Genomic DNA, 22,800 nt, shown 5'->3' with positions numbered 1-22,800 from the left:
GGCCTGATATTAAGATTTTTTTTCCTACATGATTTTTTTTCTTCTCATTACCATAAGAAGATTGGCTGTTTCCCAGGGTGGATAAAAATTAACAATTTAAAAAATAAATAAACAAAAACAATAGGATTTCAAAATATAAAATCAGATTTCTTTTATTTAATCGTATTTTTTTACTTTCTTGATTAAGATGCTTTTTAAAAAAAACACCTGTATAAAAGGTAGTTTTAAGATATGTTAAAGCTCATATCATCGTGGAATAGGGATTATAACTCCTACTTATATACCATTTGAGACAATATATTTATGTAACCTTTTTAGAAAAGTTTTATACGTAGGCCACAACAGGCCATGGACTATATTAGGGGCCCAATCTTACAGGGTTCCCAGAGGCTATAGATTAGTAAAGATTAAAGAAAATCACTTTACCCAATGAGACTCAGTGTTCAGTCTAGAAAAGTGTTTCTCAACCTGTGGGTCACAAGAATATTTGAAAGATTGTGAACAAACTTTAAAAATAGATTCTCCTTTAAAAGAGAAAAACTTGGGAAACTGGCTAATCTCTTGCAGGCTAGCAGTTACACCTTGCAAGGGGCTGCTTGGGGTACTGCATGGCCCAGACCCACCCCCTCCCACACACCCACCTCCTGCCCCCCACACTGCAGGGGGCTGGAGCCTGGGGGTGGGGGGCAGCAGGTTGGGCGTGAGAGGCACTAGCCATCAAATTTTTACAAATGGGTCCTGGCACAAAAAAGGTTGAGAACCACTGGTCTAGAACAGAGGTGTCCAACCTTTTTGAATGTGGGGCTGGATCATGAACTTTTATCACCCAGTGGGCCAGCGAGCCATATTCAAACGCCCTCTGTCCTGAGCCAGAGAGACCCTGCCTGTACAGCCCTACTGCACCTGCTTGTTACTGTAAGGTTCACGATAGCTGCTGGTGGGCAGGGGAAGGAGGGACCCATTCTGCATCCAGCCAGCTACTGCCCCATAGACTGAAGAGGAGAAATAAATAGCTCCACATCTCCATCCCCCGAGCAGCGCAGCCCCATGAGCAGGCACTGCCCGAGGTGGGGCTGGAGCGAGGCGGATGCTGTACTGCAGCCCCTCACCTTCCCACCTGTACAGCCCTGCTCACCGTGGTGCCCGGTCGCCCGCGCACGCAGCCCCGGTGGCCTCAGCACTGCAAGCCTGGAGCACGGGGTCTGGCAGACACTGGCTCCTGCTGCCTCGCCCCACAGAGGTCACGCCAGGACCCTGCCGGACGAGGCCCCCCTGTACTGGCTTCCCACGTGCTGCTGGGGACCGGGAGGCCGGGCAGGTCGGCACCAGCCAGCAGAAGCAGGACTGACCAGCGCAGGTAGGGGGAAAATGCAGCTGAGCCCCTGCTGCTCCAGCTGGGCTCATCCTGTCCCAAGCAGCACACGACTACTCCTCTTCCCACATGCACCGCATAGGCAACATCAAGATGACGCGGTGCGTGTGGGAACCTTGTCCCTTCCCCAGCCCTTCAGCAGCCATTAGGAAGCCGCTGAGGGGCTGGGGGAGGGACAAGGGGTGGGAACGAAAGTAAACAGTGTTTACTTTTGTTTGTGATCACAGCACCTCAGGCCTCAGAAAATGCCTTGGCGGGCTGCATGGTGCCCTGCGGGCCATATGTTGGACAAGCCTGGTCTAGAAGTTCCTATTAAGCATCTCTGATCCTTAGTTTCAGTTCTCAAACGGGATTTGTGTCTCCAGAGTTAACATCATTGTTAACAGCAGTATATGGAGATGCGAGATAAAAGACCTGATTACTTACCCATCAACCCTCTTGTCTCTGCAAGTTTGTATAGAGAACAATGATTAAATTGAAGCTTCCTGACCAGTGATTTACATCATGATTTAAATCAATCTGATTTAAATAAAATCCACCCTGCTGCTACTTCATGATTTGGTTAAGGCAGAATGTGGGGGAGATACTATTAAAAAAATGGAGACTAAATTTCTGATATTCAAGCTGAAAAAAAAATCAAACAAGCACACAAACGAATCTCCAGTGGTAGTGGCACTTTTAAATGCCTTTTACATTTGCTCTTCTTTGTTAGGCATTCGTAAGAATGTAAAGGTAATTTTAGGAACCACTAGTTTAGCATAACACAGTAAAATTGGGGGAAAAACAAATGGTTTGTCAATCTCATTTAGGTTAGAGTGGCTCATGCAGAAGAAACCAAAGACACTTCCAAAAGCAGCTATGTATGGTCACTGAACTGGAACACAGCAAACAATATGACAAACTAAGAGAGATAAATTAAAAGAAAATCAAAGAGCAGGTGGACAACTTACAAATAGAAAATGATTATCTTATGATTTCTGGTTAAGGCCCCAGGTGGATGTAATGTTTGAAGTCTAAAGAGCATACAGACAAGCACTTCCCAAAACATCTGTATGCACCACAGCAGATGGCAGGTGGATTGCTTAAACCTCTGGCATCTCACTGTGCTGTTTTCTCCTGCCTCAACACGGGGAGTAGATGGGGACAAACAGCCAGGCAATGAGCACTCCCCATTGGAGGAAATGCAAGAATTCCTGCTCTTCAGTTTTGCAGCTGGATACAATGAATCCTTGCATGCCTTCTTGACCTACAGAACTGGCAGACTAGAGGCTAAGCACACAGACCACACCCACACACCAAATACATACTATAACACACGATCCCCCCCCCCACACACACAATGCACCCCCACCCCACACATTATTTTCTGTTGTTTTTCTGGTTGTGAACAATTTAATATATTACTGTTTTTTGTACAATGTTTGCTATAGCGTCTTTAATGCCACCAGGCTAACTTCAATTTCAAGAGCAACATTAACAGTCATTTCTGACTTTGAGGTTTTAAACCGGGTAACACACAAGTTACATCAGATGCATAGGCAATAAACAGCACAGGGGTGCTGTGAAAAAATCTGCATAACCTTGATATATGAGACTATGTTAAATCAAGAAAGTAACTGTATTTAAGTACCAATATAAAGGGGAAGAATTTATGTACTGCAATACATTTGTCCAGACATTTGTTAGAACATGACACTTGCACAGAAAAATATACTTCTCTATTAATGAGCATCATACTATATTCCCAGTGTATCTTAAGTGTATCATTTGTTGCCATATTATGTTCATAAAAATACAATATTATTAATTTTAGTTTATAACAAAATGATTCACCTCATCTATACATTTACAAAAAATAATAAAAAATGATAGGTTCTGGTTGTAGAGTTACTCAAACACCTTTTTTCTCCATTTCTGACATGATGGGACAAGGTTAAGTCAGCAGCATCCATCCCAGGATTCTGGCACAAAGCATCAATGCAAGGATATTCCACAATAAGAGTCAGTTCAACTATGACAGCTTGAGCCCTTGAATGTTCTGCCTCAGGTTAAGCAGCTCTTTTTCTTGCCTTGTTTTCTCCAGCCTGAAGGCCAATTTGTTGGCTTTCTTTTCCATTCTGCGTTCCTGAACATAGAAAGTATTAACACATTACAACTGTTTTCCGGATTTACTGAGGGAAGCGTTAGGACTTTCCCCTTCCCAATCACCTTCAAAACCCCAGACAGATCTTGGAATAACTGCTATATAGCATACCTCTAATAAACAGACAGAAGTAATACCACTGTGCATTGTTCTCTTGCCTGTCTTTTAAGTGAAAAGAAGAAGAAGAAACTGAGAAGAGGAGGGAACTTGAAGGAATGGTAACTGTTAAAACACATTTTCCTACTTTGTGTGCGCACTGAAGGGGTGAAAGGGGGAAACACAAATTTTCCAGTATTCTGCCCCGACTTGTCTGCACATCATTCTGTGACTGCAGAGAATCCCAAGACCACTGAAAGAAGGTTGGTGACTAGCTTCACAGAGCAATGACCAGACTGAAGTCTGTGATAGGAAGCAGCAAAGGGATTTCACGTGAACAGCCAGAAACTGCAATCTTAGGCCTCTAGGTTTGAAGTCCCCCCACCTCCTACCTGAAACTTCTAACCTGTGGAATGAATCTACAGTACTTGCCAGTTCAAGTTCAGATGGCCTGGAGCTTGACAGGGAATCTGGGACCTTCACTGGCAAGACAGGATGCAAACTGAACTGCAAACAGCGGGGGCTTTTACTACAAAGACCGACAAGGAAAAAAAAACAGGCACAAAAAAGGAGAAACCCCGATGCTACTTTTTACCTTTCGTTCTTCTTTGACAGCCTGTTTTCTAGCTTTTCGATCTTCTTTGCTCTCATTTTTGGAACGTGGCTGTGTCGATGCTCTTGGCAGGTCACTGTCATTAATCATTTGCATGCGTTCAGTCTGCTTAGCTGTAAGACCTCTTTGAGGCAAGACATCCAGTGGGATTCCAGTCTTCTGGGAAATTTTAATTGGTCTGGGCTAAGACACAAATAAAACAGATCTGCCTAATGACTTTCTTTAACCCTCCCTTTTCTTCTATTTACTAAAAATCACTCTTGCCTACTTCCAAAAGCACAGAATCACTAAGTTTTATAATAACAACACAGAAATTTCCCAAGGCAAATTCTTCCTTCAGACACGTTTACAGATTCCAAAACCAACACAGGTTACATGTACACATAAAAAACAGAGAAAATAACTTTCTTGACTTAATATTTAAGTCTTACTCAAAGGCAATTTTCAAAACAAAAAAGTTAGAATGTATACTATCCTGGGGAAGATCTTAGAAAAGTTTATTAAGGAGGCCATCCTTGATGGACTGGCCCAGGCTAACATCCTAAGGGATAGCCAGCACGGGTTTGTTGCGGGTAGGTCTTGTTTGACCAATCTCATTTCCTTCTACGACCAGGTGACCTATCACCTGGACGAGGGAGTAGAGATTGATGTCATAAGGAAGAATTTCTTTACTGTCTGAGCCCCCAAGGTCTGGAACAGTCTGCCGGCAGAGGTGGTTCAAGCACCTACATTGAACACCTTCAAGAGTAAATTGGATGCTTATCTTGCTGGGATCCTATAACCCCAGCTGACTTCCTGCCCTTTAGGCAGGGGGCTGGACTCAATGATCTCCTGAGGTCCCTTCCAGCCCTGATGTCTATGAAATCTATGAAATACTTCTGCCTTCTTTATAAAGGCCTCCACAAGAAAAGAGGTTGCATATCTTCTTTTTTAAACCTTAGAAATGTCAGGTATATAAAATCAGATTTTCTCTTTCGAAAATTCTCCAGCAAAACAGAAGCAAGGAGAATGAATGTTCTCAGCCTTCAATTAAAACAGGAAGCAAAGTTCTATCTTCATGAAAACTGTTTTCTCAAACATATTTGTTTTACTTTCTTAGTATTTTTGGTATGCAAACTTACTAGCTCCACCTTTCTTTGTGGATTATGGATGGCTGATTACACAAATTTAAACTTGTCAGTGTTTATAATAACTAAGCTTTGCCTTAATGCTTCCCTCTCATTTCTTTACATTTTTAAAAATAGAAACCTCTGGGAGATTTTTGAATGCATGAATTAAATGTGCACATGGGAATCTAAACATAGCTTCTCTTTGTTGAATTGCTGATGGCAACTCATAGTATTAACTTTATGTTCAAAAAGTGTGTAGTGATGGGCAGTATTCTTATTCACATCAGTGGCTTGAGACATCTTATTTAGGGATATACTCTGACAAATGCAACACTTTCTAACTCAACTTAAAGAAAAAAATGCAGCCATTGGGAAAATAGTAGAGGTGCACCGATATATCGGTCCAATATTGAATTGGCACTGATAAAGAAAATTGACTGTATCAGCCTGATGTGGTCAATCATTCGGCTGATAAATGCCCTGTGCATGCATGCAGTTGTAGAGCAGCATATAGGCAGCAAGGAGCACAGCCTGGCAGCTTGGAGAGCTGCATACAGCTGCTAAGTCTGTTGCAGTGGAAGGGGAGGGTGGAGGGAAGGGGTGTGGGGGGGGGCAAATCAAGGCCTCTGCAGTGAGGGAGGGAGTGGGGCTGGGACAGGCACTGCGCAGCTGGGGTGGGTTGGGGCAGGGCAGGGAAGGGCATGCAATGGAGCCGTGGCTCGTCCAGGGGGGTGGCTCCTGCCGCTATGTGCACCCCAGAAAGGTATGGGGGGTGTGTGCCCTGGATCTGTGTGGCATGGGCTGGCCCTGCAGGCTGGGGCTGGGGCTATGCTGGGCTCTTTCCAGCGGGGGCCAGGCCAGGCTGCGCTTGTAGCGGGTGGCAGCAGCACTGAGAGTGAAGGGGCTACGGAAAACTTTGGGGTGGCTGCAGCCCCTTGGTATCTGCCCTGCTGGCACTGCCACCTGCCCCAAGCACAGCCCGGTCCAGCCCACACTGGGGGAAGCCCAGTGCAGCTCCAGCCTGCAGCTGTACCCTGCCCTCTCCAGATCTGGGGGCACCCCCCGCCCCTACCATGCTGTCCTGGGGTGCACGCAGCAGTGGGAACCGCCTCCCCCACCATGGCTGTCCCATGCCCTGCCCTGGCTGGGCAGGCCCAGCCCCAGCCCCAGGCCCATTCCCTCCCTCTCTGCAGAGGTCTCGATCTGTTCCCCACCCCTCCCCACACACCTCTTCCCTTCCCCCTGCCATTCCCCCACAACAGACTTACCAGCTGAATGCAGCTCTCCAAGCTGCTAGGCTGCATATTGGAAACTGGATTAGTATCGGCTAATATGCCTCCTTAAAAATCGGTTATTGGTATTGGCCCCAAAAATCTCTATTGCTGTACCCTTAGAAAATAGCAGTCTCTTGACGATACAAAACGTGCTCAGAATTCTACGCACTTCATACAGTAAAGAATAAAAGGCTTTTACCTTTGATGGTTCCTCAATAAGTTTTGGATGATTGTACAAGTTTGAGTATGTACCTAAAGCAAATTAAAAAAAAAAAAGAAAAAAAAAGAAGTGAATTGAACTAAGAAGTGGTTCTCTTACTTTACAATTTTTAAAGTTATACATTATTTGAAAGAATCATAACTAATTGTGGGTAATTTTCACATAACACTGAAAAATAAATGTGTTTACTGAGAATGTCTGATGAATCTGCCAGCCAAATGTGTAAGCTATTTTGACTAGAAACTTTTCTACAAATAAGCAGACAATCTATCACCTGCTTTATTACCTGTGGAAAAAGCAAATGAATGCCATACACTTACTCAAAATGGATTCACAATCCCATTTTTCTTTGGTTTCTTCAATAACTAAAGTTACAATTTCTTCTCCTTCCTCTTTCTTCTCATTCATGGGGGACTCTAAATCTTCACAGGATTCAAGAATATCAAGTTTCACACAGCTTTTTGAGAAAACAGAGAAGTGTGGGAGGCAGAAATATTAAAAAATAATTTCACTTTAACTCTTTGTTGAGCTTTTCCCTAAAACAGGAAAGCCTTTCCGACATGTACTTCTTTTAAATACTCTTAGCCCATATCTGCTAAGTTTACTGTGTACTGCAATAGTGCCCTTCAGCATACCTCCTAAACTGGAAGCAGAGTAACTGTGTCCATCTAGTATTACAGGCAAGCTCATTAGACTGAGGGACTGGCTAAATGGCACTGTCACTCAGCAGTGAAAATCACACTGCTGAAAGAGTCGCATGGATGTGGCTACAATGATTCCAGTCTAGTAGGTATAGCACACAGGGAACAATACTGACTGCAACCTTGAGGGCACCGCAGCTGGATACAGCAAGTTTAAAGTGGATGTAGTCTTACATTTCGTGTAGGACAAAATTCCCTTCCTCTGTTTTCTCCAAGTGCCTTCATAATAACCCACTGGTTTATACATTTGAAGTATCAAAAGTAGATTAACTAAATAAGCCCCCTCCACTTTCAAGAGTACTTGGCGCAGTGTTTTGATAATATAGTCCCTATGTTTTTTGGGACTGTATCATCAGGACAACTGCTTGTTAAAGATGTACTCGCCCCACTCTGGAAGCAACAAATTGGGTCATATACATTTAGCCAGTAGACAGCATACTGCAATTCAGTGATAATGTAAGACAGAATACTTTACAAAGATTTTTTTAGCAAAAGCAAGTTACAATGCATCAACACTTAGAGCTATTTATAGTAAATCAAAAGCAAAGTGTATTGCACATACTCCTTAGCTTTCTCTTTATAGTAGTCATTCAGGACTTCTTCTAATCGAAGACTATCAGTGTCAATGTAGCCTTCTAATTCCACATTATCCAGTGCTCCAATCTCATCTTCATCAAACTGTTCATAGAACTAAAAATGAAAAAAGAAAGTTTGCATGTACACTGCATTTCTTATACTAAACAAATTTGTTCATAAGCTGATTTAAATATGAAAGTCTAAAAGAATCTAGTAATATTTTCAATTCTACTTTCTTGCTACACATTTTTTAAACAAGTCTATAGAATAAAATAATAGGGTAAATCTATCTTCCCCACTGAAGTTACCCTTTCAACATGATACAATCAAATTTCATTTTTGCCTTGGGGATGATGATGAAATATAAGGCCAATGTTGTTTAATAGAAAAGTTTTACTTTGTGTCCTTGTTGTATAAAAGACGTAATACACCTTAAACTTATAATTTGCTTAATACAGTGGTGCTCCATAGGCCAGAAGAATGGCCTGAGGCCAGTCCTAGGGCTGGATCAGGCTCTGTGCTGTCCTTGCCCAGCAGGGATAGGGCACTTGGGGTCCCATGCCACACCGTGTGTTGGGCTCAGACCCCATGTTGCCCTGCACATTATATCTAGCACACATGGCCACAGCTCACGGGACTCTCTGCAGGACCCGTGGGGAGTCCTGCAAGCTGGATGAGATGGTGCCAGGAGCCAGATCTGGCTTGTGGGCCAGGGGTTAAGCACCTCTGGTATAACACCATCTAACAAGAGAAAAGTGCCCCTACAAAATTACAAATGGGGATGAAAAAAAATTGCGTCTCTACTACCTAGGATTCAGCATCTTCCTGCAGGCAGTTCGCTATTAGTAATGAAAACCCCCAATTACGATCTGGGAGGCTGGGGGCAGGGGGGAGAAAAATAAGGAAGTGGTGAGGGGTGAAAAAAAGAGAGTCAATGCTAGGATTATATCGCTAGTGCTTTTAAAATGAATGAGAAAACTATATTTGATGCAAGCTGTTTTAAATTTGCACTGCATATCATACAATGTTTGTGAAGAACTTATAACATCACTGAGAGATAAAGGCCATGAGGATTTTGCACAGGGACAAGGGATGCCTGTGTGGATCAGACTGCAAGACTTAAATGAAAAAATAAAAACAGAACAGAATTTTCAAATGACAGCTGCTCTTCTCGGTATATGTATCCCTAAGCTGCCTTACCTTCTCAAATCTGTCATCCAGCAGGGTAAGCTGTTCATTTCTTCTCATGACTGAAGAAGTCAAGGAATAATCTGTGAATCGGCTCTTGGTCTCCTCTTGCATGAAAAGAAACTCCTTCATCTCTCCATTGATTCTTTCATCGTCTGATAAAGGACCTTCTGAATCATAATTTCCATCACTGTCACTTTCATCATCATCCACATCTTCCCATTCGCCTTCATCCTCAGTATCAGAGCCACTAAAAATTAAAAAGGAAAATTCCCGTTACCTGCTTACTCTGTTATTTCACCATGGCTTAAGCCTATGCTAAAGTAGTTTAGCAACGTATGGATGAAGTTTAAGAAAAGAGACAAGGATTCTCCTCATGTAGGTACAAAAAAAGAACAAGTTTAACAGTAAGACTGAGGTTAATATTAAAGTGAAAGAGTGTAATCTAGTACATTTTTAAGGTTTATGGTCAAAATGTTTCACTATTGGCCTTCAACAACGTAATTCACTTGTAACATTCCTGATTTCTTATACATCAGGAATTGGCCAAGGGAAAGAAAAGGAGTAGAATACTGGCGTATTAATACTAGTAAAATTGCTTAAGTGCTCGTTATACTGTAGAAGTGTATACAATGGCAAAAGCTAGAAATAATATGAAGTGATGGATTTTAGATTTTTTTTAAATTGTCACTGAAGTGTATTTAAAGGGCCTCTGGAAACATTACTGGCTATCATATTGGCAAGTTTTGAAATTGTGTTAAACCAGCTTGAAAACATAAAGCACATACATATTTATTTGTGATGTTAGTGCTGGCAAAAGATGCTCACTTAACAGCCTTAACCCAGGACAAAATGAATCTGAACTTGTAGAGCACCAGCAAAACTATGCCTGCTAATGCCTTTGTTTAAACCACAGATCTGATATCAAGCATAAGCCTAATTTATAATATGAAACCTTTCTGGTTTTCTAACAGATAGATTTGAAAAAAAATATTAGCAATATTAACAGTAATTGTTACATTGTTTAAAAGTTCTGTAAAGCTTCATATACCGGCAATTTCCATTCCCTGGTTCACTGGCCTTTAAAATAAAGTCGTCTTCAAGAAGATTATCTGGATTGTTAAAGTCAAAGTCATCATCAAGAGCTGCAACAATATCAGGGTCAAAATCCAAACGAGGTCCTGAGATAGAGAGAGAGAAGGACTGCATTGAAGTTGCCATGACATAACCAAGCCATCCAAATCCATAAGTGCTAATTTGCACTTAACAAAGATCTTTATAGTGTTTATAAATATTCCTTAAACAAAGGAAGGAGGAATTGCTTCCAAGCAAAGACTGGGCTTAATTTGGCAGTGCATATTGTTTTAATTAAAAACAATACATGCTCATTATAAGTTATGTATATCCAACAGTCTAAACATAGAACTGGAACACAGGGGATTAATAAATTCTAGTTTCAGCACCACCAAAATTTCTCTCTAGCCATAGGCAAGTCAGAAACACGCCAGCCTCAATTTCCCCATTTCTAAAAGCTGATAAAAACCTAACTCAGTGGCATACTGAAAACATAGAAAGTAGTTACAAAGTTTTCTTAGGAGTTCTTTGTGCAATTAGAGTTAATTTTCAATTGTGATAATTACTGCTATTTGTTAATATATGTATCGTGTACTGCAGAAAATAAGACTCACTCTAAGTTATATGCAGGGACCACAAACTACTCCTCTACTTTAAGTCATTGCAAAACTATTACTAGCATTCCCTTTTCTGGCTGGATGCTTAAATCTCGCAATAAGAACATAATAAATTCCTACTCAAATGCACATGGAGGCATAATCGCACTAAATTAAGCAAGGTTGAAACCGTGTTAAAGTTTAAAATGTTAATACTGGAAGATGAATGTAATTCTTCTATCTGCTCCTAAAGCAAGGTTGTCCAACTTCCAAGCAGCCAGGGGCCGTGTACCCTGCAGGCCACACGCTGCATGGGCCACACCAGGGTGAGCCATGGGCCCCGAGGCCACATGGACTTCCCCATTGCAAATGGAGTGATAAGGGGAGAAATGACTGCGCAGGAGCCTGGGGGTTGCACTTAACTCCTTGTGGCTTGCATTTGGCTCAAGGGCCTCCAGTTGGACAGCCTTGCCCTAAAGGAAAATAAACTTTGAGAATAAAAAGCAAGAGAAATTTTGAGAATGAGCCCTCAGCTCTACACTGGGGTTCACAGGCATCACTATGGAACAATAACAGGTTGACAAATAAAATGTTTTGCTGCAATAAAACATTTTGTTCTCAGCTTTGGGGACACTTTTCCTCCTCTGCTACTGAGCTTTACCTGAAATAAGGCTATAATACTAAATATGCAAACCCAGTATGAATAAGTAGATTATTTTTAACATAGGCAATATTACCACCTAGATCGAAACTGAGCTGAGTGTGACGACTGAGAAGTGATGGCATTTTACTAGACCTCCAGAGGCCTGAATCTATTCAAGTTCAGCTCCAGATTAATGTCAAAAGTTGCCCCAGTCAGCTTGGATGTAAATGAGGCCATACAGACTGTGCGTGTAAAGCAACTGGATATAATGTTTGCCACCACTGATCTGGTGTGACTATCGGATCTGCCTCAACCATGTTAACTCAGTGGAGCTGCTCAGCTTGGGTAGACCTTGTAACTTATGACTATAAGATGGCCCAACACAGGTGCTTCACAGCAAATATGCAGCCCATGGCCCCAGCAGGTGCTTCTCATTGCTGTGCATCAGGGAAGGGCTTATGTCCTGCTACTATTACCCATTGGGGTAGGGCAGGAAGAAGATGCTTGTGTGGTAAGCCTCAGGATATGGTTTGCACAGAGCTGTGGTGAAGTTGGACAGTCCTGGCCTAGCACTATAAAAGATAGAGTAAAATGATTCATGATACCTGAAACAGGAGCAGCTTTATTTAATAGTCCCACATCCTCTTCAAACACGGAAGCAAATACCGATGAAGGCAAATTAATAGAAGGAACCTAGAAAAACAAAAAAACCCAAAACACACACACACAAAGCTATTAATTTAAATAGGTTTGGGGCACTGACCAAGAGAAAGTAGGATTTCAGCTGGTATCAGTGGCCAGATCTTTACCCGTCTCTAAAGTGCCTCCACTTACATGATGCAACACACAAAATGTAGGTCCTTAACTCCAAGAGGATGAACCAAATTAATAGATTAGAGTTCCTAAGTTTCTTATAGTCAAAGGGGAGAACTAAGTACCTCCCAAGGCTGTCCTGATCACACAACAGGGAGGTGCCAGCAGTTCTCAGTCTGTGGTATGCAGGCACCCTGTCAGCGGTACACATCAACAGATTTTTTAAAATTACTTTATATGACAAAAATTTACTGGTGGTACTTAAAGTTGTATCATTTTAAATTGGTTGTACACAATCCATCAGAGTTTGGGAACCACTGGGCTAGTCAATAGACACAAAAGGACCAGGCAGATAGCTATATTCCTGCTCCTTCCAGGACTTAGGCAACTGACTCATGGCTGAAAGAAATTCAGAAGAAATGTTTACCTAAACTGAAACAACCTAGGTGACAAAGCACCGACTGAAAATGATCCACTCAGGTCAAGGAAGACCAAAAGCATGAGAGCATGACTTTACAAACCCAGTAAGGATAGCACTGCTCTGACTGTGGGCAGCTGAGAGTTTTGCAGTTTTGGATACTTTTGCTTGTTAACCAATAAAAACTATTGTAAAACAGTGCTGGAGAACAGGGACTGGAACCCATACCACGCCCCTGACACCAAAAATTCCCATAAGCACCAGGCATCACAGAATTTTAGGGCTGGAAGGGACCTTGTGAAATCACAGGTTCTGTTTAATATTTTTATAGAAAATTAGTTAAACGATAAATAAATAAAATACAGCAATGACGATGGCCACAGGTGCCAGAACCCATAGTTCCCCAAACCTAAGGGAGTTTTCTCTTTGTTGATATAAAATTCATGTTCCCTCTTGTTCCATGACTCTTCACAGTCCAGTGGCTCAAGCTTCAACAAGAGGGTTGTAAATGAACAGTGCTTATAGCCTGGTAGTTAGGGCGTTCTAATATTATAAAAGCCCAACTCTGTCTGTCTGTCCATAATGCTCTATTTATGCTCTGATTGGCTGACAGAAATGGCCAATCAGAGTACTCCAAGCATGGGGGAGCCCCCACCATGATTCCGAAGCCACACTGAGGACCAGATAGAGGGTGGGGGAGGTGCTGCTGCTCCCCGCCTAGGTCTCTTCACTTGCCCACCACATCTTGATGTCTTTTATGTTTATAAAAGGGAAGGCTGCCCCAGGGCTTCCCAGACCTGGTCTTGTTCTATTGACCACCTGGTCCTTTGCCTTACGGGCTATTTGCACGGCTCCATAACTTGCCTACACTATGCAGATTGCATCATCATAGACATTTTCTTTGTCATACATCTACACTCACATAACCCTTCTGGCCCTCAGACCCTTGATCTCTCGCACAGCTTCACTCATGTCTTCAGTCCCCTGGGTCCCTCACTCAGCCACTCTGGGTTGCCAGACCCCTTGGACCCTCGCTGGGCCTCTCTCTATACCCAGCTGCTGGACCCTTCCACTCCTGCCACGAGCAGTCCCACTATTGTGACCCCAAACACTAGTAGAGTGCAGTTTTTAGTCATACCAGCCTAGGCCCTGGCTACAAGCTCCTTGGCCCCTTACTGATGTCACCACTCCGGGCTCCCTGGGCCCTGGCACTCTCTCTTTCTCACCCCCTAGTCTTGTTGGCTCTCATTTGGCCCCCTTCTGGGCTCAGCTCTCGCCTTCCTCCAGGATGCTTCTGGCCCCGGCTCTCCTACATCTGGGCTCCCTAGTCTTGGTGCTGTCTTGGACCCTGCTCTACATCAGATGGCTCTGTCCCAACCATTCTCAGTCTGGGCAGTCAATTTCTCTGACCCCTTCCTCTCCAGCAGTGGCCCCACCTGGACCTTTGGCCTATCCTAGGTCCTGCCCGCTCTGCCTTTGGCCAGTTGACAACTCTGGGCCTCTCTCTGGCTCCAGCAAGCTCCTAATGTGGCCATGTCCAGCCTTTGGCCCCTTTCTGGGCCCTGGCCCCACTGACAGGCCAGCAAAATTCTCTGGGTTGCTCATTCTGCTGCCACTCCTCCTGGGCTCCCCTACTCCTCAGATAGCTCTGGCTTGGCCATCTTCACTCTGGGCTACAGGCCAGTGATCCCGCTTCCTCTCTGGTGGTGGCCCTTCCTGTGGCTTCTCCTATGCCCTGGCCCCGCCTCAAGCCAGCTGAGAACTCTGGGCTCCCCTCTGGCTTCAGCAGCCCTCCTGCTGTGGCTGCCTCCGGCCTCTCTGGGCCCTGGCCCTGCTAGCAGCCCAGTGACATTCTGTTGGGGTCAGTTCTCCAGCCTCGCAGCCCACACCCACTCAGAGGTCCACTCCCTCAGGCTCCTCAGCAAGTCTCTTAGGCTCCCAGTCTATCTCTGGGCTGACCTGGGCCGCACAGTAGGTCTTACGCACTGAGCCCCTCTCCTTGAGCTTCACCTGGACCCTATAATAAGGTCTTCCGCACTGAGCCCCCCACTCTGGGCTCACCCAGACCCCAGCCTGGGACCCTAGGAATATCCCTGAGCCCTAGTTTCTACCCAAAACCTCCAGACTGCTTCAGATGTCCTCTTTGTGGTGGTACTCCAGAGCTGCAGTCCTCCCATTGAGGTGATGTTCTCTCAGGAGACAGTAAATCTTACTGCTGGGCTTCTGTCAGGGCCTGGGCTTATACTTGCTCTAAGCCCAGCCCTCTTTGCAAGTCAAATGACTCCCTCAATCAGGCCTAGCCTCACCTGCTGGATTCCTGGGTCAGCTGACTCACCATTAGCCCTGGCCCACACCTGCCAGCAGCTTTGCAAGCTGCCTGACTTCTTAAAAAAGTGGCAGGCACCCCAAGGGCTTTTTTAACAGTCAAAAAATATCTAAACCAAAACAAAAAACCTACATGATACTGCCATGGTGAAAGTCACTGCAGTGTTTTAGCAAATAAACTGATTAATATAATGCAGATTATTGCCATTATAGGTTATAGATTTTACTTATTGCCATATAAAAATGTCAAAGATGGAAAAAAATAAGATCCTGAATATTTGGCGAGCAAGATTACCATTTATCACAAAATGGGGTGATACACTTAGATAAAGGACACATCAGAAAAATACAAAACAAGGATTGGTGACACAAATACCTCACTTACTGGAATTTGTTGGATTTCTTCTTCTACCTCTCCTTCTGTTGTTACCACAATCCTGCTCTGTGGACCAGATACAGAAGGGACCAGCTCAGAGGGACCAGAGGCTTCTTTTAGATGCTGCAAGTAGTCATAGTCATCATCAAAGAACACTCCGTACTTCCTCTGCTCCTCTCTCCTCTTGTCATGATCTCCCTTGAAATTGTGAACAAAAGCAAATTTAAGAAATTAAGAAAGGTTAAAAATTCATTAGTGAGAAGGTGAGTCCCAAAGGCATAACAAGAAAATATTTGGATTCAGAATAACACAAAAGATGCCTTTGAGAAATAATACTTAATACACAAGAAAAAAATATGCAACATTAATTTAAGGGTCTGGCAAAGGGTGGCTTAGAGAAGAAAACCAGATTTCATAGACATTAGGGCTGGAAGGGACCTCGAGAGATCAAGTCCAGCCCGCTGCCCCAGGGGCAGGAAGTCAGCTAGGGTCAAAGGATCCCAGAAAGATAAGCATCCAAACGTTCCTTGAATGAATCCAAAGTGGGTGCCTGCACCACTTCTGGAGGGAGTCTATTCGAGGCCTTGGGCGCTCGGACATTAAAAAAGTCTTTCCTTATTTCCAGCCTAAAATGGTCATGGAGGAATTTATGACTGTTGGTCCTTGTTATCCTTTGGGGCGCTCTGGTGAACAGACATTCCCCCAGATCCTGATGCACACCCCTTACGTATTTATAGGCAGTCACCAGATCACCCCTGAGCCTGCTCTCTTCTAGGCTGAAGAGTTGCATGGCTCTCAGCCTCTCATCATAAGGCCTATTTTCCTGCTCTCTGATCACTTGCATGGCTCTCCACGGGACTCTCTAACTTCGACATTCTTCTTGAATTGTGGAGCCCAGAATTGGATGCAGTACTCCAACTGCAGCCTCACCAAGGCTTAGTACAGTGGGATTCCAATGTTCCCTCTAAGGAGCAGCGGTCTGTGAACGCACCACCTCAGTCCGGTGTGGGACACTTACTGAAGAGGGCTGAGGGCCACAGGCTGGGGCCAGAGCCTGGTGTGGGCTCCCCAGCTCTGGGGAAGTGCTCTGCTCCCATGCATCAGGGCCAGGGAGTGGAGCACTTTCCCGGAGCCAGCAGAGCCCGAGCCAGCCCACCGCCCCAGCCTGCATCCCTGCCTTGCCTCACCTCAGGGAGGAGTTGCTGCCTGCCTCACACACCCCCAGAGGCCATGCCGGGGAGCAGAGCAGTGTCCCAGAGCCGGCGGAGCCTCACTGGGGCAGGCAGCAGCTCCTCCCTGAGGTGAGGCAAGGCAGGGATGCAGGCTCGGGCGGGGGGCTGGTACGGGCTCCACTGGCTCCAGGGAAGTGCTCCACTCCCCGGCCCTGATGCGGGGGAACGGAGCACTTTCCCAGAGCTGGCGGAATCTGCACCAGGCTCCCACCCAAGCCTCTCCTGGTGCGTGGCCTAGAAAAGGCTGTGCGCGGCCACACTTTTAGTTGTGTGTGGCCGTGCACGCACATACCTTAGAGGGAACCTTGAGTGGGAGGATGACATCCTGAGATTTACTTGAGAAGCATCTGTGGATGCAACCCAGAGTTTTATTTGCTTTACCAGCTGCAACATCACATTGGTGGCTCATGTTCATCTTGTGGCCAATCATGATCCCTAAGTCTCTTTCAGCCATGGTGCTAGCAAGCGTAGAACTGCTGAGCCTATAAGCATGCTGTGCGTCTTTTGCCCCAAGGTGGAGTACCTTGCATTTTTCAGTACTGAACGTCATTAGGTTTATATCTGCCCACTTACTAAGCTTATCCAAGTCAACCTGGATCACTAGCCTATCCTCAGATGTGGCCGCTATGCCCCAAATTTTAGTGTCATCGGTGAACTTGGCCAGTGTGCTTCTGACACCAATGTCCACAACGTTGATCAAGACATTAAAAAGAACCGGTCCAAGGACCAGTGCTGAGTACTCCTCCTTGGTGGTTGTTGCAGCCTTCTATCCTTGATGAGACTCCCTTTTTATGTGTAGGAGGACCTCAGGTTCCCTGCTGAGCCAAGGGGGTTGCTGTGCCCTTTTGCTATCCTTCCTCTGAGACAGGATGGACAACCTTGTGCTGTCAAGATTGCCCCCTTGAGGAGCAACCACTCCTCTTCCTGCTGAGTCATGGGCCCTTAGGGCCTCAACAACGAGCCTCCTGAGCTTGTCAAAGTTAGCTTTCCTAAAGTCAAAGACTTCTGCATTGCTGACTGACTTGCCAGCTTTGTGATGGACAGTAAAGGTGATCAGTTCGTGGTCACTATCACCCAGCTTTGGCCAGTACCAGCTCCAGCAACACTTTACCTATTGTCCGGCCCATAGACTTCTTGAGTCTGGTAGAGCTCATCCATGCATGTCAGGAACCAATCAGATTTTGCCGAATGCTCTTCCCACGAGATGTCCAAGTAAAGTCTCCCATGACAACCATGCACCGAGAGCGTGCAGCCTCAGCCAGTTCCCTGGCGAATTCCTGGTCCAGCTCTTGTTTCTGGTTGGGAGGTCTGTAGTAGACTCCTACCATGATGTTCCCTGTGCCACTATCCCCATGTATTTTAACTCAGAGGGACTCCAGTCATCCTCCCTGGGTGTCAATGTCAATTTTCAGGGATGTGTAGCTTTCCTTGACATAGAAAGCTACACTCTCATCCCTTTTATCTGTATGATCTCTCCTGTACAGAGTATAGCCATCTATACCTGTGGCCCAGTCACAGGTGGAATCCCACCAGGTCCATTTTCCCTATGAGATCATAGTCTTTCTTGCTTAGTAGGAGGACCAGTTCCTTCTGTTTGTTCCCTAAGCTCCTGGCATTGGTGTACAGACACATAAGTGTCCCATTGGAAGCTCTAAGCTTCCTTGCCCTCCCAGGCAGACACTGTTCCAGGGCTGTGGTAGGTGTGGTTTCCCTTGGGTGCCCTAACTTGCTGGTTATGCAGTAGTTGCCTAGTAGGCTTGCAGTGGCAGTTATCCACCCATCACCCGGACAACTTAGTTTAAAGCCTCGTTGAGCAGGTCAGCCAGTCTGGCTGAGAAGAGGTTCTTCCCCAGCAGAGTGAAGTGGAGGCTGTCTCTTCCCAGCAGACCACTGCCTCTCTCACCGAAGAGCGGACTGTGACTGTGGAAGCTGAAGCTTTCATGATGACACCAGCGACGCAGTCTCTGATTGACTACTTCAATCCTCCTTTCCCTCCTCAGCCCACAGCCCGAAACCAGGATAGAGGAAAACATCACCCCAACCCCTTAAGCCCTGCTCCCAATCACTATAACTAAATTGGGGGTCTATATCTTTAGAGGAAAACAAAACCTTTCATCTTAGTTTTTACAACCCACAGTATTTTAGAGAAAAAATACAAACAAAAACACTAAGGTTCCAGAGATGTTTTCAGTATACTTAGACAGTATGGATTGAATATGAGGCTGGAAGTCTGTTGTCCCTGGCCCTCACTGGTAGCATCTTATAGCTCCTCACAAGCATCATAACTATGTGTGGCTAGACAATTTTTCTGACTCATAGGTATCTACTGTTTTGGTGCTGTCTGCAAGGAAATGTAAAAATAAGAAAAGAAAATGTTTGATACTATGTTCTTAAGAAGAACGAACTGTTAATATGAATCTCCATGCCTAGGGCAAGCATTTACCTTCTGTGCAGGCAACAGAACTCTCTGGGGTGCAGTATCATCAGCTGCTAGAGGGTCCCTCTGACTTCTGTGCACCAGGTGGAATGTTACTGCTTTCTTCTTCTCTATAAAGGGTTTCTTCCTCTTGTGAGGCTGCAAAAGACATTGTCGTGCTGATCATAAACAAGTGAAACACTAAACTTCTCTTACAAAAGGTTTTTCTTATCCCACTACAGGTGCCTCACTATAGTCCCAAAATATGTTGCATGTTGTATACAGCTGGGCTTAAAAAAAGAAATCAACAACAGTAAGTTTTATTAGCTCATCTATTCTTGTCACATCCATAGCAGCAACCAAAGAGGCATGGTTTGCATCCTCCAACTGTGTGAATGCAGCTATGTATTTGCAAGCTCCAGAAATATATAAACCAAACATAATTACGGACTGATTGTGGACATAATGCCAGGACATGACTGATGGAAAGTTCAGGCCAGGATATAGGTTATACCTACCCAGTAAACTTGCATGCCCAGCAGTGCCACCCTCAAGCAAGGTGTGCTGTTTCAAGGAGATTGCCACCTAGGCTATACCCACTTCTTTTCCAGACCTGAAGGTTTTTTCTGAAAGGTTATCTAAGATCTCTCCCAACCATTTGGTCTGACCCAGTAAAAGAAGTTATGAAACAAATCTTCCCTTTCATTTCAACTATATATAGTGGCTACACTTGTGTGGCTCTGTGAATGTGTGTGTTTGTGTGTGCATAGAAATGGGTGGGGGAAGGGGGGCAAGTAAAGGAGAAGGGCAGGAACAATTACCTGTCCTTCCTTCAGCAATGATAATTAGCCAACCCACAGCATTGTATATAAACACACAGTTGTTTCTTTTTAGGAAGCTGTTAGTTCAGAGTTGGGCGGTGTGCCTGAGTGCCAATTCCAGGCATGGCAACTTAAGCAGAAACTTCCAGAGAAACAGACATGTGGAAATTCTTTAAGACAGAGCTTACCACACTTTTTACAAAATGTTTGACCAGAAATAAAATGATAGCAAAGCTGTTCATAGAGCAACCAACTGCCTCATCACCAGGGATTTTAAAAGAATGCCCAATTTTTTTAACTTAAAATTAGGAATTTTTTTTTTAAATCAGAGAAAACCAGGATACCTGCTCATCACTGCCTCACCCAATAAACCTCCAGAACCATGCTGCATTCTGGATTCCTCACAGTTCTAAAGCAGTCTTAACTTACTGAAATAATCTATTGTTAGTACAACTGACTGAAAAATAGCTATATATGCTGACAAATATTTGTTGTTCCACCTACTGAAAATCCTGAAGGGTGGGAAGGTTGTCAGAATATTTTGAGCATGAAATTGTATAAATCTAATTTTCTCTGCCTTGCTTAATCTTAAATATAAATCAAACATGTTATATGCAGCTTTAGGAATAAGACTCGCTGGTTGCCAGCATGCGTCTTTAATACTGCTTGCGTTTTGAAATGTTACACCTTGAAATAACACAGAATTAGGGTTCTTGTTACATATTCAAATTAAAGCTGGATACAAACCGGCTATAAAGTTGGCACACATTTTCAAGCTCTAACTTTGTAGCTGGTTGGTTCTTTTTATAGTTGGACAGACATTTTTATGGCATGATAACTACTTTCCATGTGTGGCCAGTTTGAATTTATTGTGAGGTTAACATATATTATGCTAACAATTGCTAACACGTGGCAGGGGCCTGAGATACCCAAGAGTAAAGCAAACACCATGGTTGTGAACCAGCTCTGAAAACACTAGTACAGGGGTGGGCAAAATGCACCCGAGGACCGGATGTGGCCCTCCACATCATTCTATCTGGCCTACGGGGCCCCTAAAAAATTTAGAAAATTAATATTTATTTTCCCCTGGCTGCCTGTCATGTAGCCCTCAATGGCTTGCCAAAACTCAGTAAGCGGCCCTCCACCTGAAATAACTGCCTGCCCCTGCACTAGTAGAACAGAAGTGTTCAAAACCAGGATGCCCTTTCCCACAGGAAGTAGTCTTCTGGATTAAGTTTCAAAGTGGACATGAAACCCACTGGACTGGAAAAGAATGAATTCCACTTCTAATTATTGCCTATACACAGCCACAAATAAAAAACATGCGCTACCTTCATATACCCCACTAACATCTGTTGGACATCTGCAGAATGTAGTGGTAATATATAGCCTTTCTCCATATAATAAAAATGAGCTAATATTTCCTCCCTACACAACACGCAGCTACAGATACCGCACTACCGTTATTTCTAACCTGTCTCTTCCTTATCCTCACTTTGAGTTCCTGTTTATTTTCTCATACTGACAACCCCCAACCTTTAGCACAGTCACCTACTGCTATTTCATACTCTGAAGGTAGCCTATGCCTTTGTTTAAAACACATCTCCCATTCTCCCAGTGGTAACATTAGCTTTCTGGGCTGGCGTTGCTCCTAACACCTCTTGCTGTTATCAGGAGCATCATCCAACCCTGCTTTTCCGACTTGGGAAACAGGCAGCCAGGGGGGCAGCTCAGGTAGAGCTGATAAGGGCCACAATTTATGAAGCCGTGCCACAGTGACACCCATGGGCAGATCTAGGATTCAGAAAAGGGGGGTGAGCACAGGGCGAGGTGCCTCATCCCATAAAACTACAAGTTTTTCTCCAGTTAAGCATAAACTAGAAGCTCCGCTGTTATGCCGAGGGGAATGGGGTGGGATGGGGGGGGCAGATACCAGTTTTGTCTGATATTTGGAAATGAAGGCTGGAAGGGACCTCAGGAGGTCACCTAGGCCCACAACCCAGGGCAGCGGGTGACGTCCCCTTGCACCCCCCCCCCAAGCGCCCAGCGCCCGCCGCGCGGTGGTGGATGGGACGCGAGGGTTCCACAGCTCTCCCGCCCCCCATTCCCCGCCACTCCCGGCTCACCATGGCGTGAAACCGGTACCGCGCGGGGACAAAACTCAGACCACACGCCCCTCACACGCGGCTCCCGACCGCCACCGCCATGTTGGAACAAGCTAAGTGCCGCCCTTTGGTGGGGGGGAAAGGAAAATGAAACCCCCCACCACCTCCGTTTCGTCGGCGAATAGCCATCGTTAGCGGTGGCAAAAGGGGGCGTGGGCGGTTCTAGTGAGTGTTCCGCGCAGAAAAAAGGACTAAGAGAGAACGCGTCACCGTTGGTGCCCCCTTCCGAACCGGCACGAATGGTTCGGCCCACTCCGCTAAAGCAACGAGGGAAGGGATGGGAAGTGAGAGGGCCCGAAGGGGGAAAAGCGCATGCGCGAAGGAGCCGCTCGGGCAAGGTTGCAGATGCCGGCGCGTTGAAGTGACGTTAGGCACCGTTGGGGAGCGGAGTAGAACTCCCTGCGGAGTTCGCTCCACCCCCTGGGTGGCTGTGGTTGGTCACTGGTGGGTGCATGCGCTATGGGCGCTGCTGCTGGACCCTGGCTTTGGGTTCTGTAGTCCTTGAAGTTATTGGGGCTGGAACCTCTGCCTTCCCGTGACATCACGAAGCTTCTTGTGGGGCCCTGCGGTCGGCGAGGCCGTTGTCCCGCTCTTCCAGGATTGGGAAAATCACATTTCAATTGTTGTTA

The 22,800-nt window shown here is 45.1% G+C and overlaps 1 protein-coding gene across 1 annotated transcript; it reads right to left on the bottom strand.

Moving 5' to 3' along the window:
* Positions 1–136: 136 nt before the first annotated feature.
* LTV1 (LTV1 ribosome biogenesis factor) lies at positions 137–22,429 on the bottom strand. Its single transcript, XM_090040908.1, has 11 exons — positions 22,133–22,429; positions 19,213–19,344; positions 15,547–15,735; positions 12,211–12,298; positions 10,344–10,473; positions 9,305–9,542; positions 8,091–8,218; positions 7,148–7,284; positions 6,807–6,859; positions 4,207–4,407; positions 137–3,497 (listed from the first exon to the last, which is right to left on the bottom strand). The coding sequence occupies exons 1-11, from the start codon at positions 22,133–22,135 to the stop codon at positions 3,384–3,386; spliced, it is 1,413 nt and encodes a 470-aa protein (XP_089897034.1). The 5' UTR covers positions 22,136–22,429; the 3' UTR covers positions 137–3,383.
* Positions 22,430–22,800: the final 371 nt, after the last annotated feature.

This window comes from Crocodylus siamensis, chromosome 1 (genome assembly GCF_052110815.1).
Source record: "Crocodylus siamensis isolate JL-2025a chromosome 1, ASM5211081v1, whole genome shotgun sequence".
NCBI lineage: Eukaryota > Metazoa > Chordata > Crocodylia > Crocodylidae > Crocodylus > Crocodylus siamensis.
This window is presented reverse-complemented; position numbering and strand designations above follow the sequence as displayed.

Coding starts and splice junctions, on each gene's coding strand:
- LTV1 (XM_090040908.1), bottom strand. Junction 12,299..15,546: donor AAGAAATCCAACAAATTCCA/GTAAGTGAGGTA, acceptor TTGTTTTTCTAG/GTTCCTTCTATTAATTTGCC. Junction 9,543..10,343: donor CCAGGGAATGGAAATTGCCG/GTATATGAAGCT, acceptor TTTAATTTTTAG/TGGCTCTGATACTGAGGATG.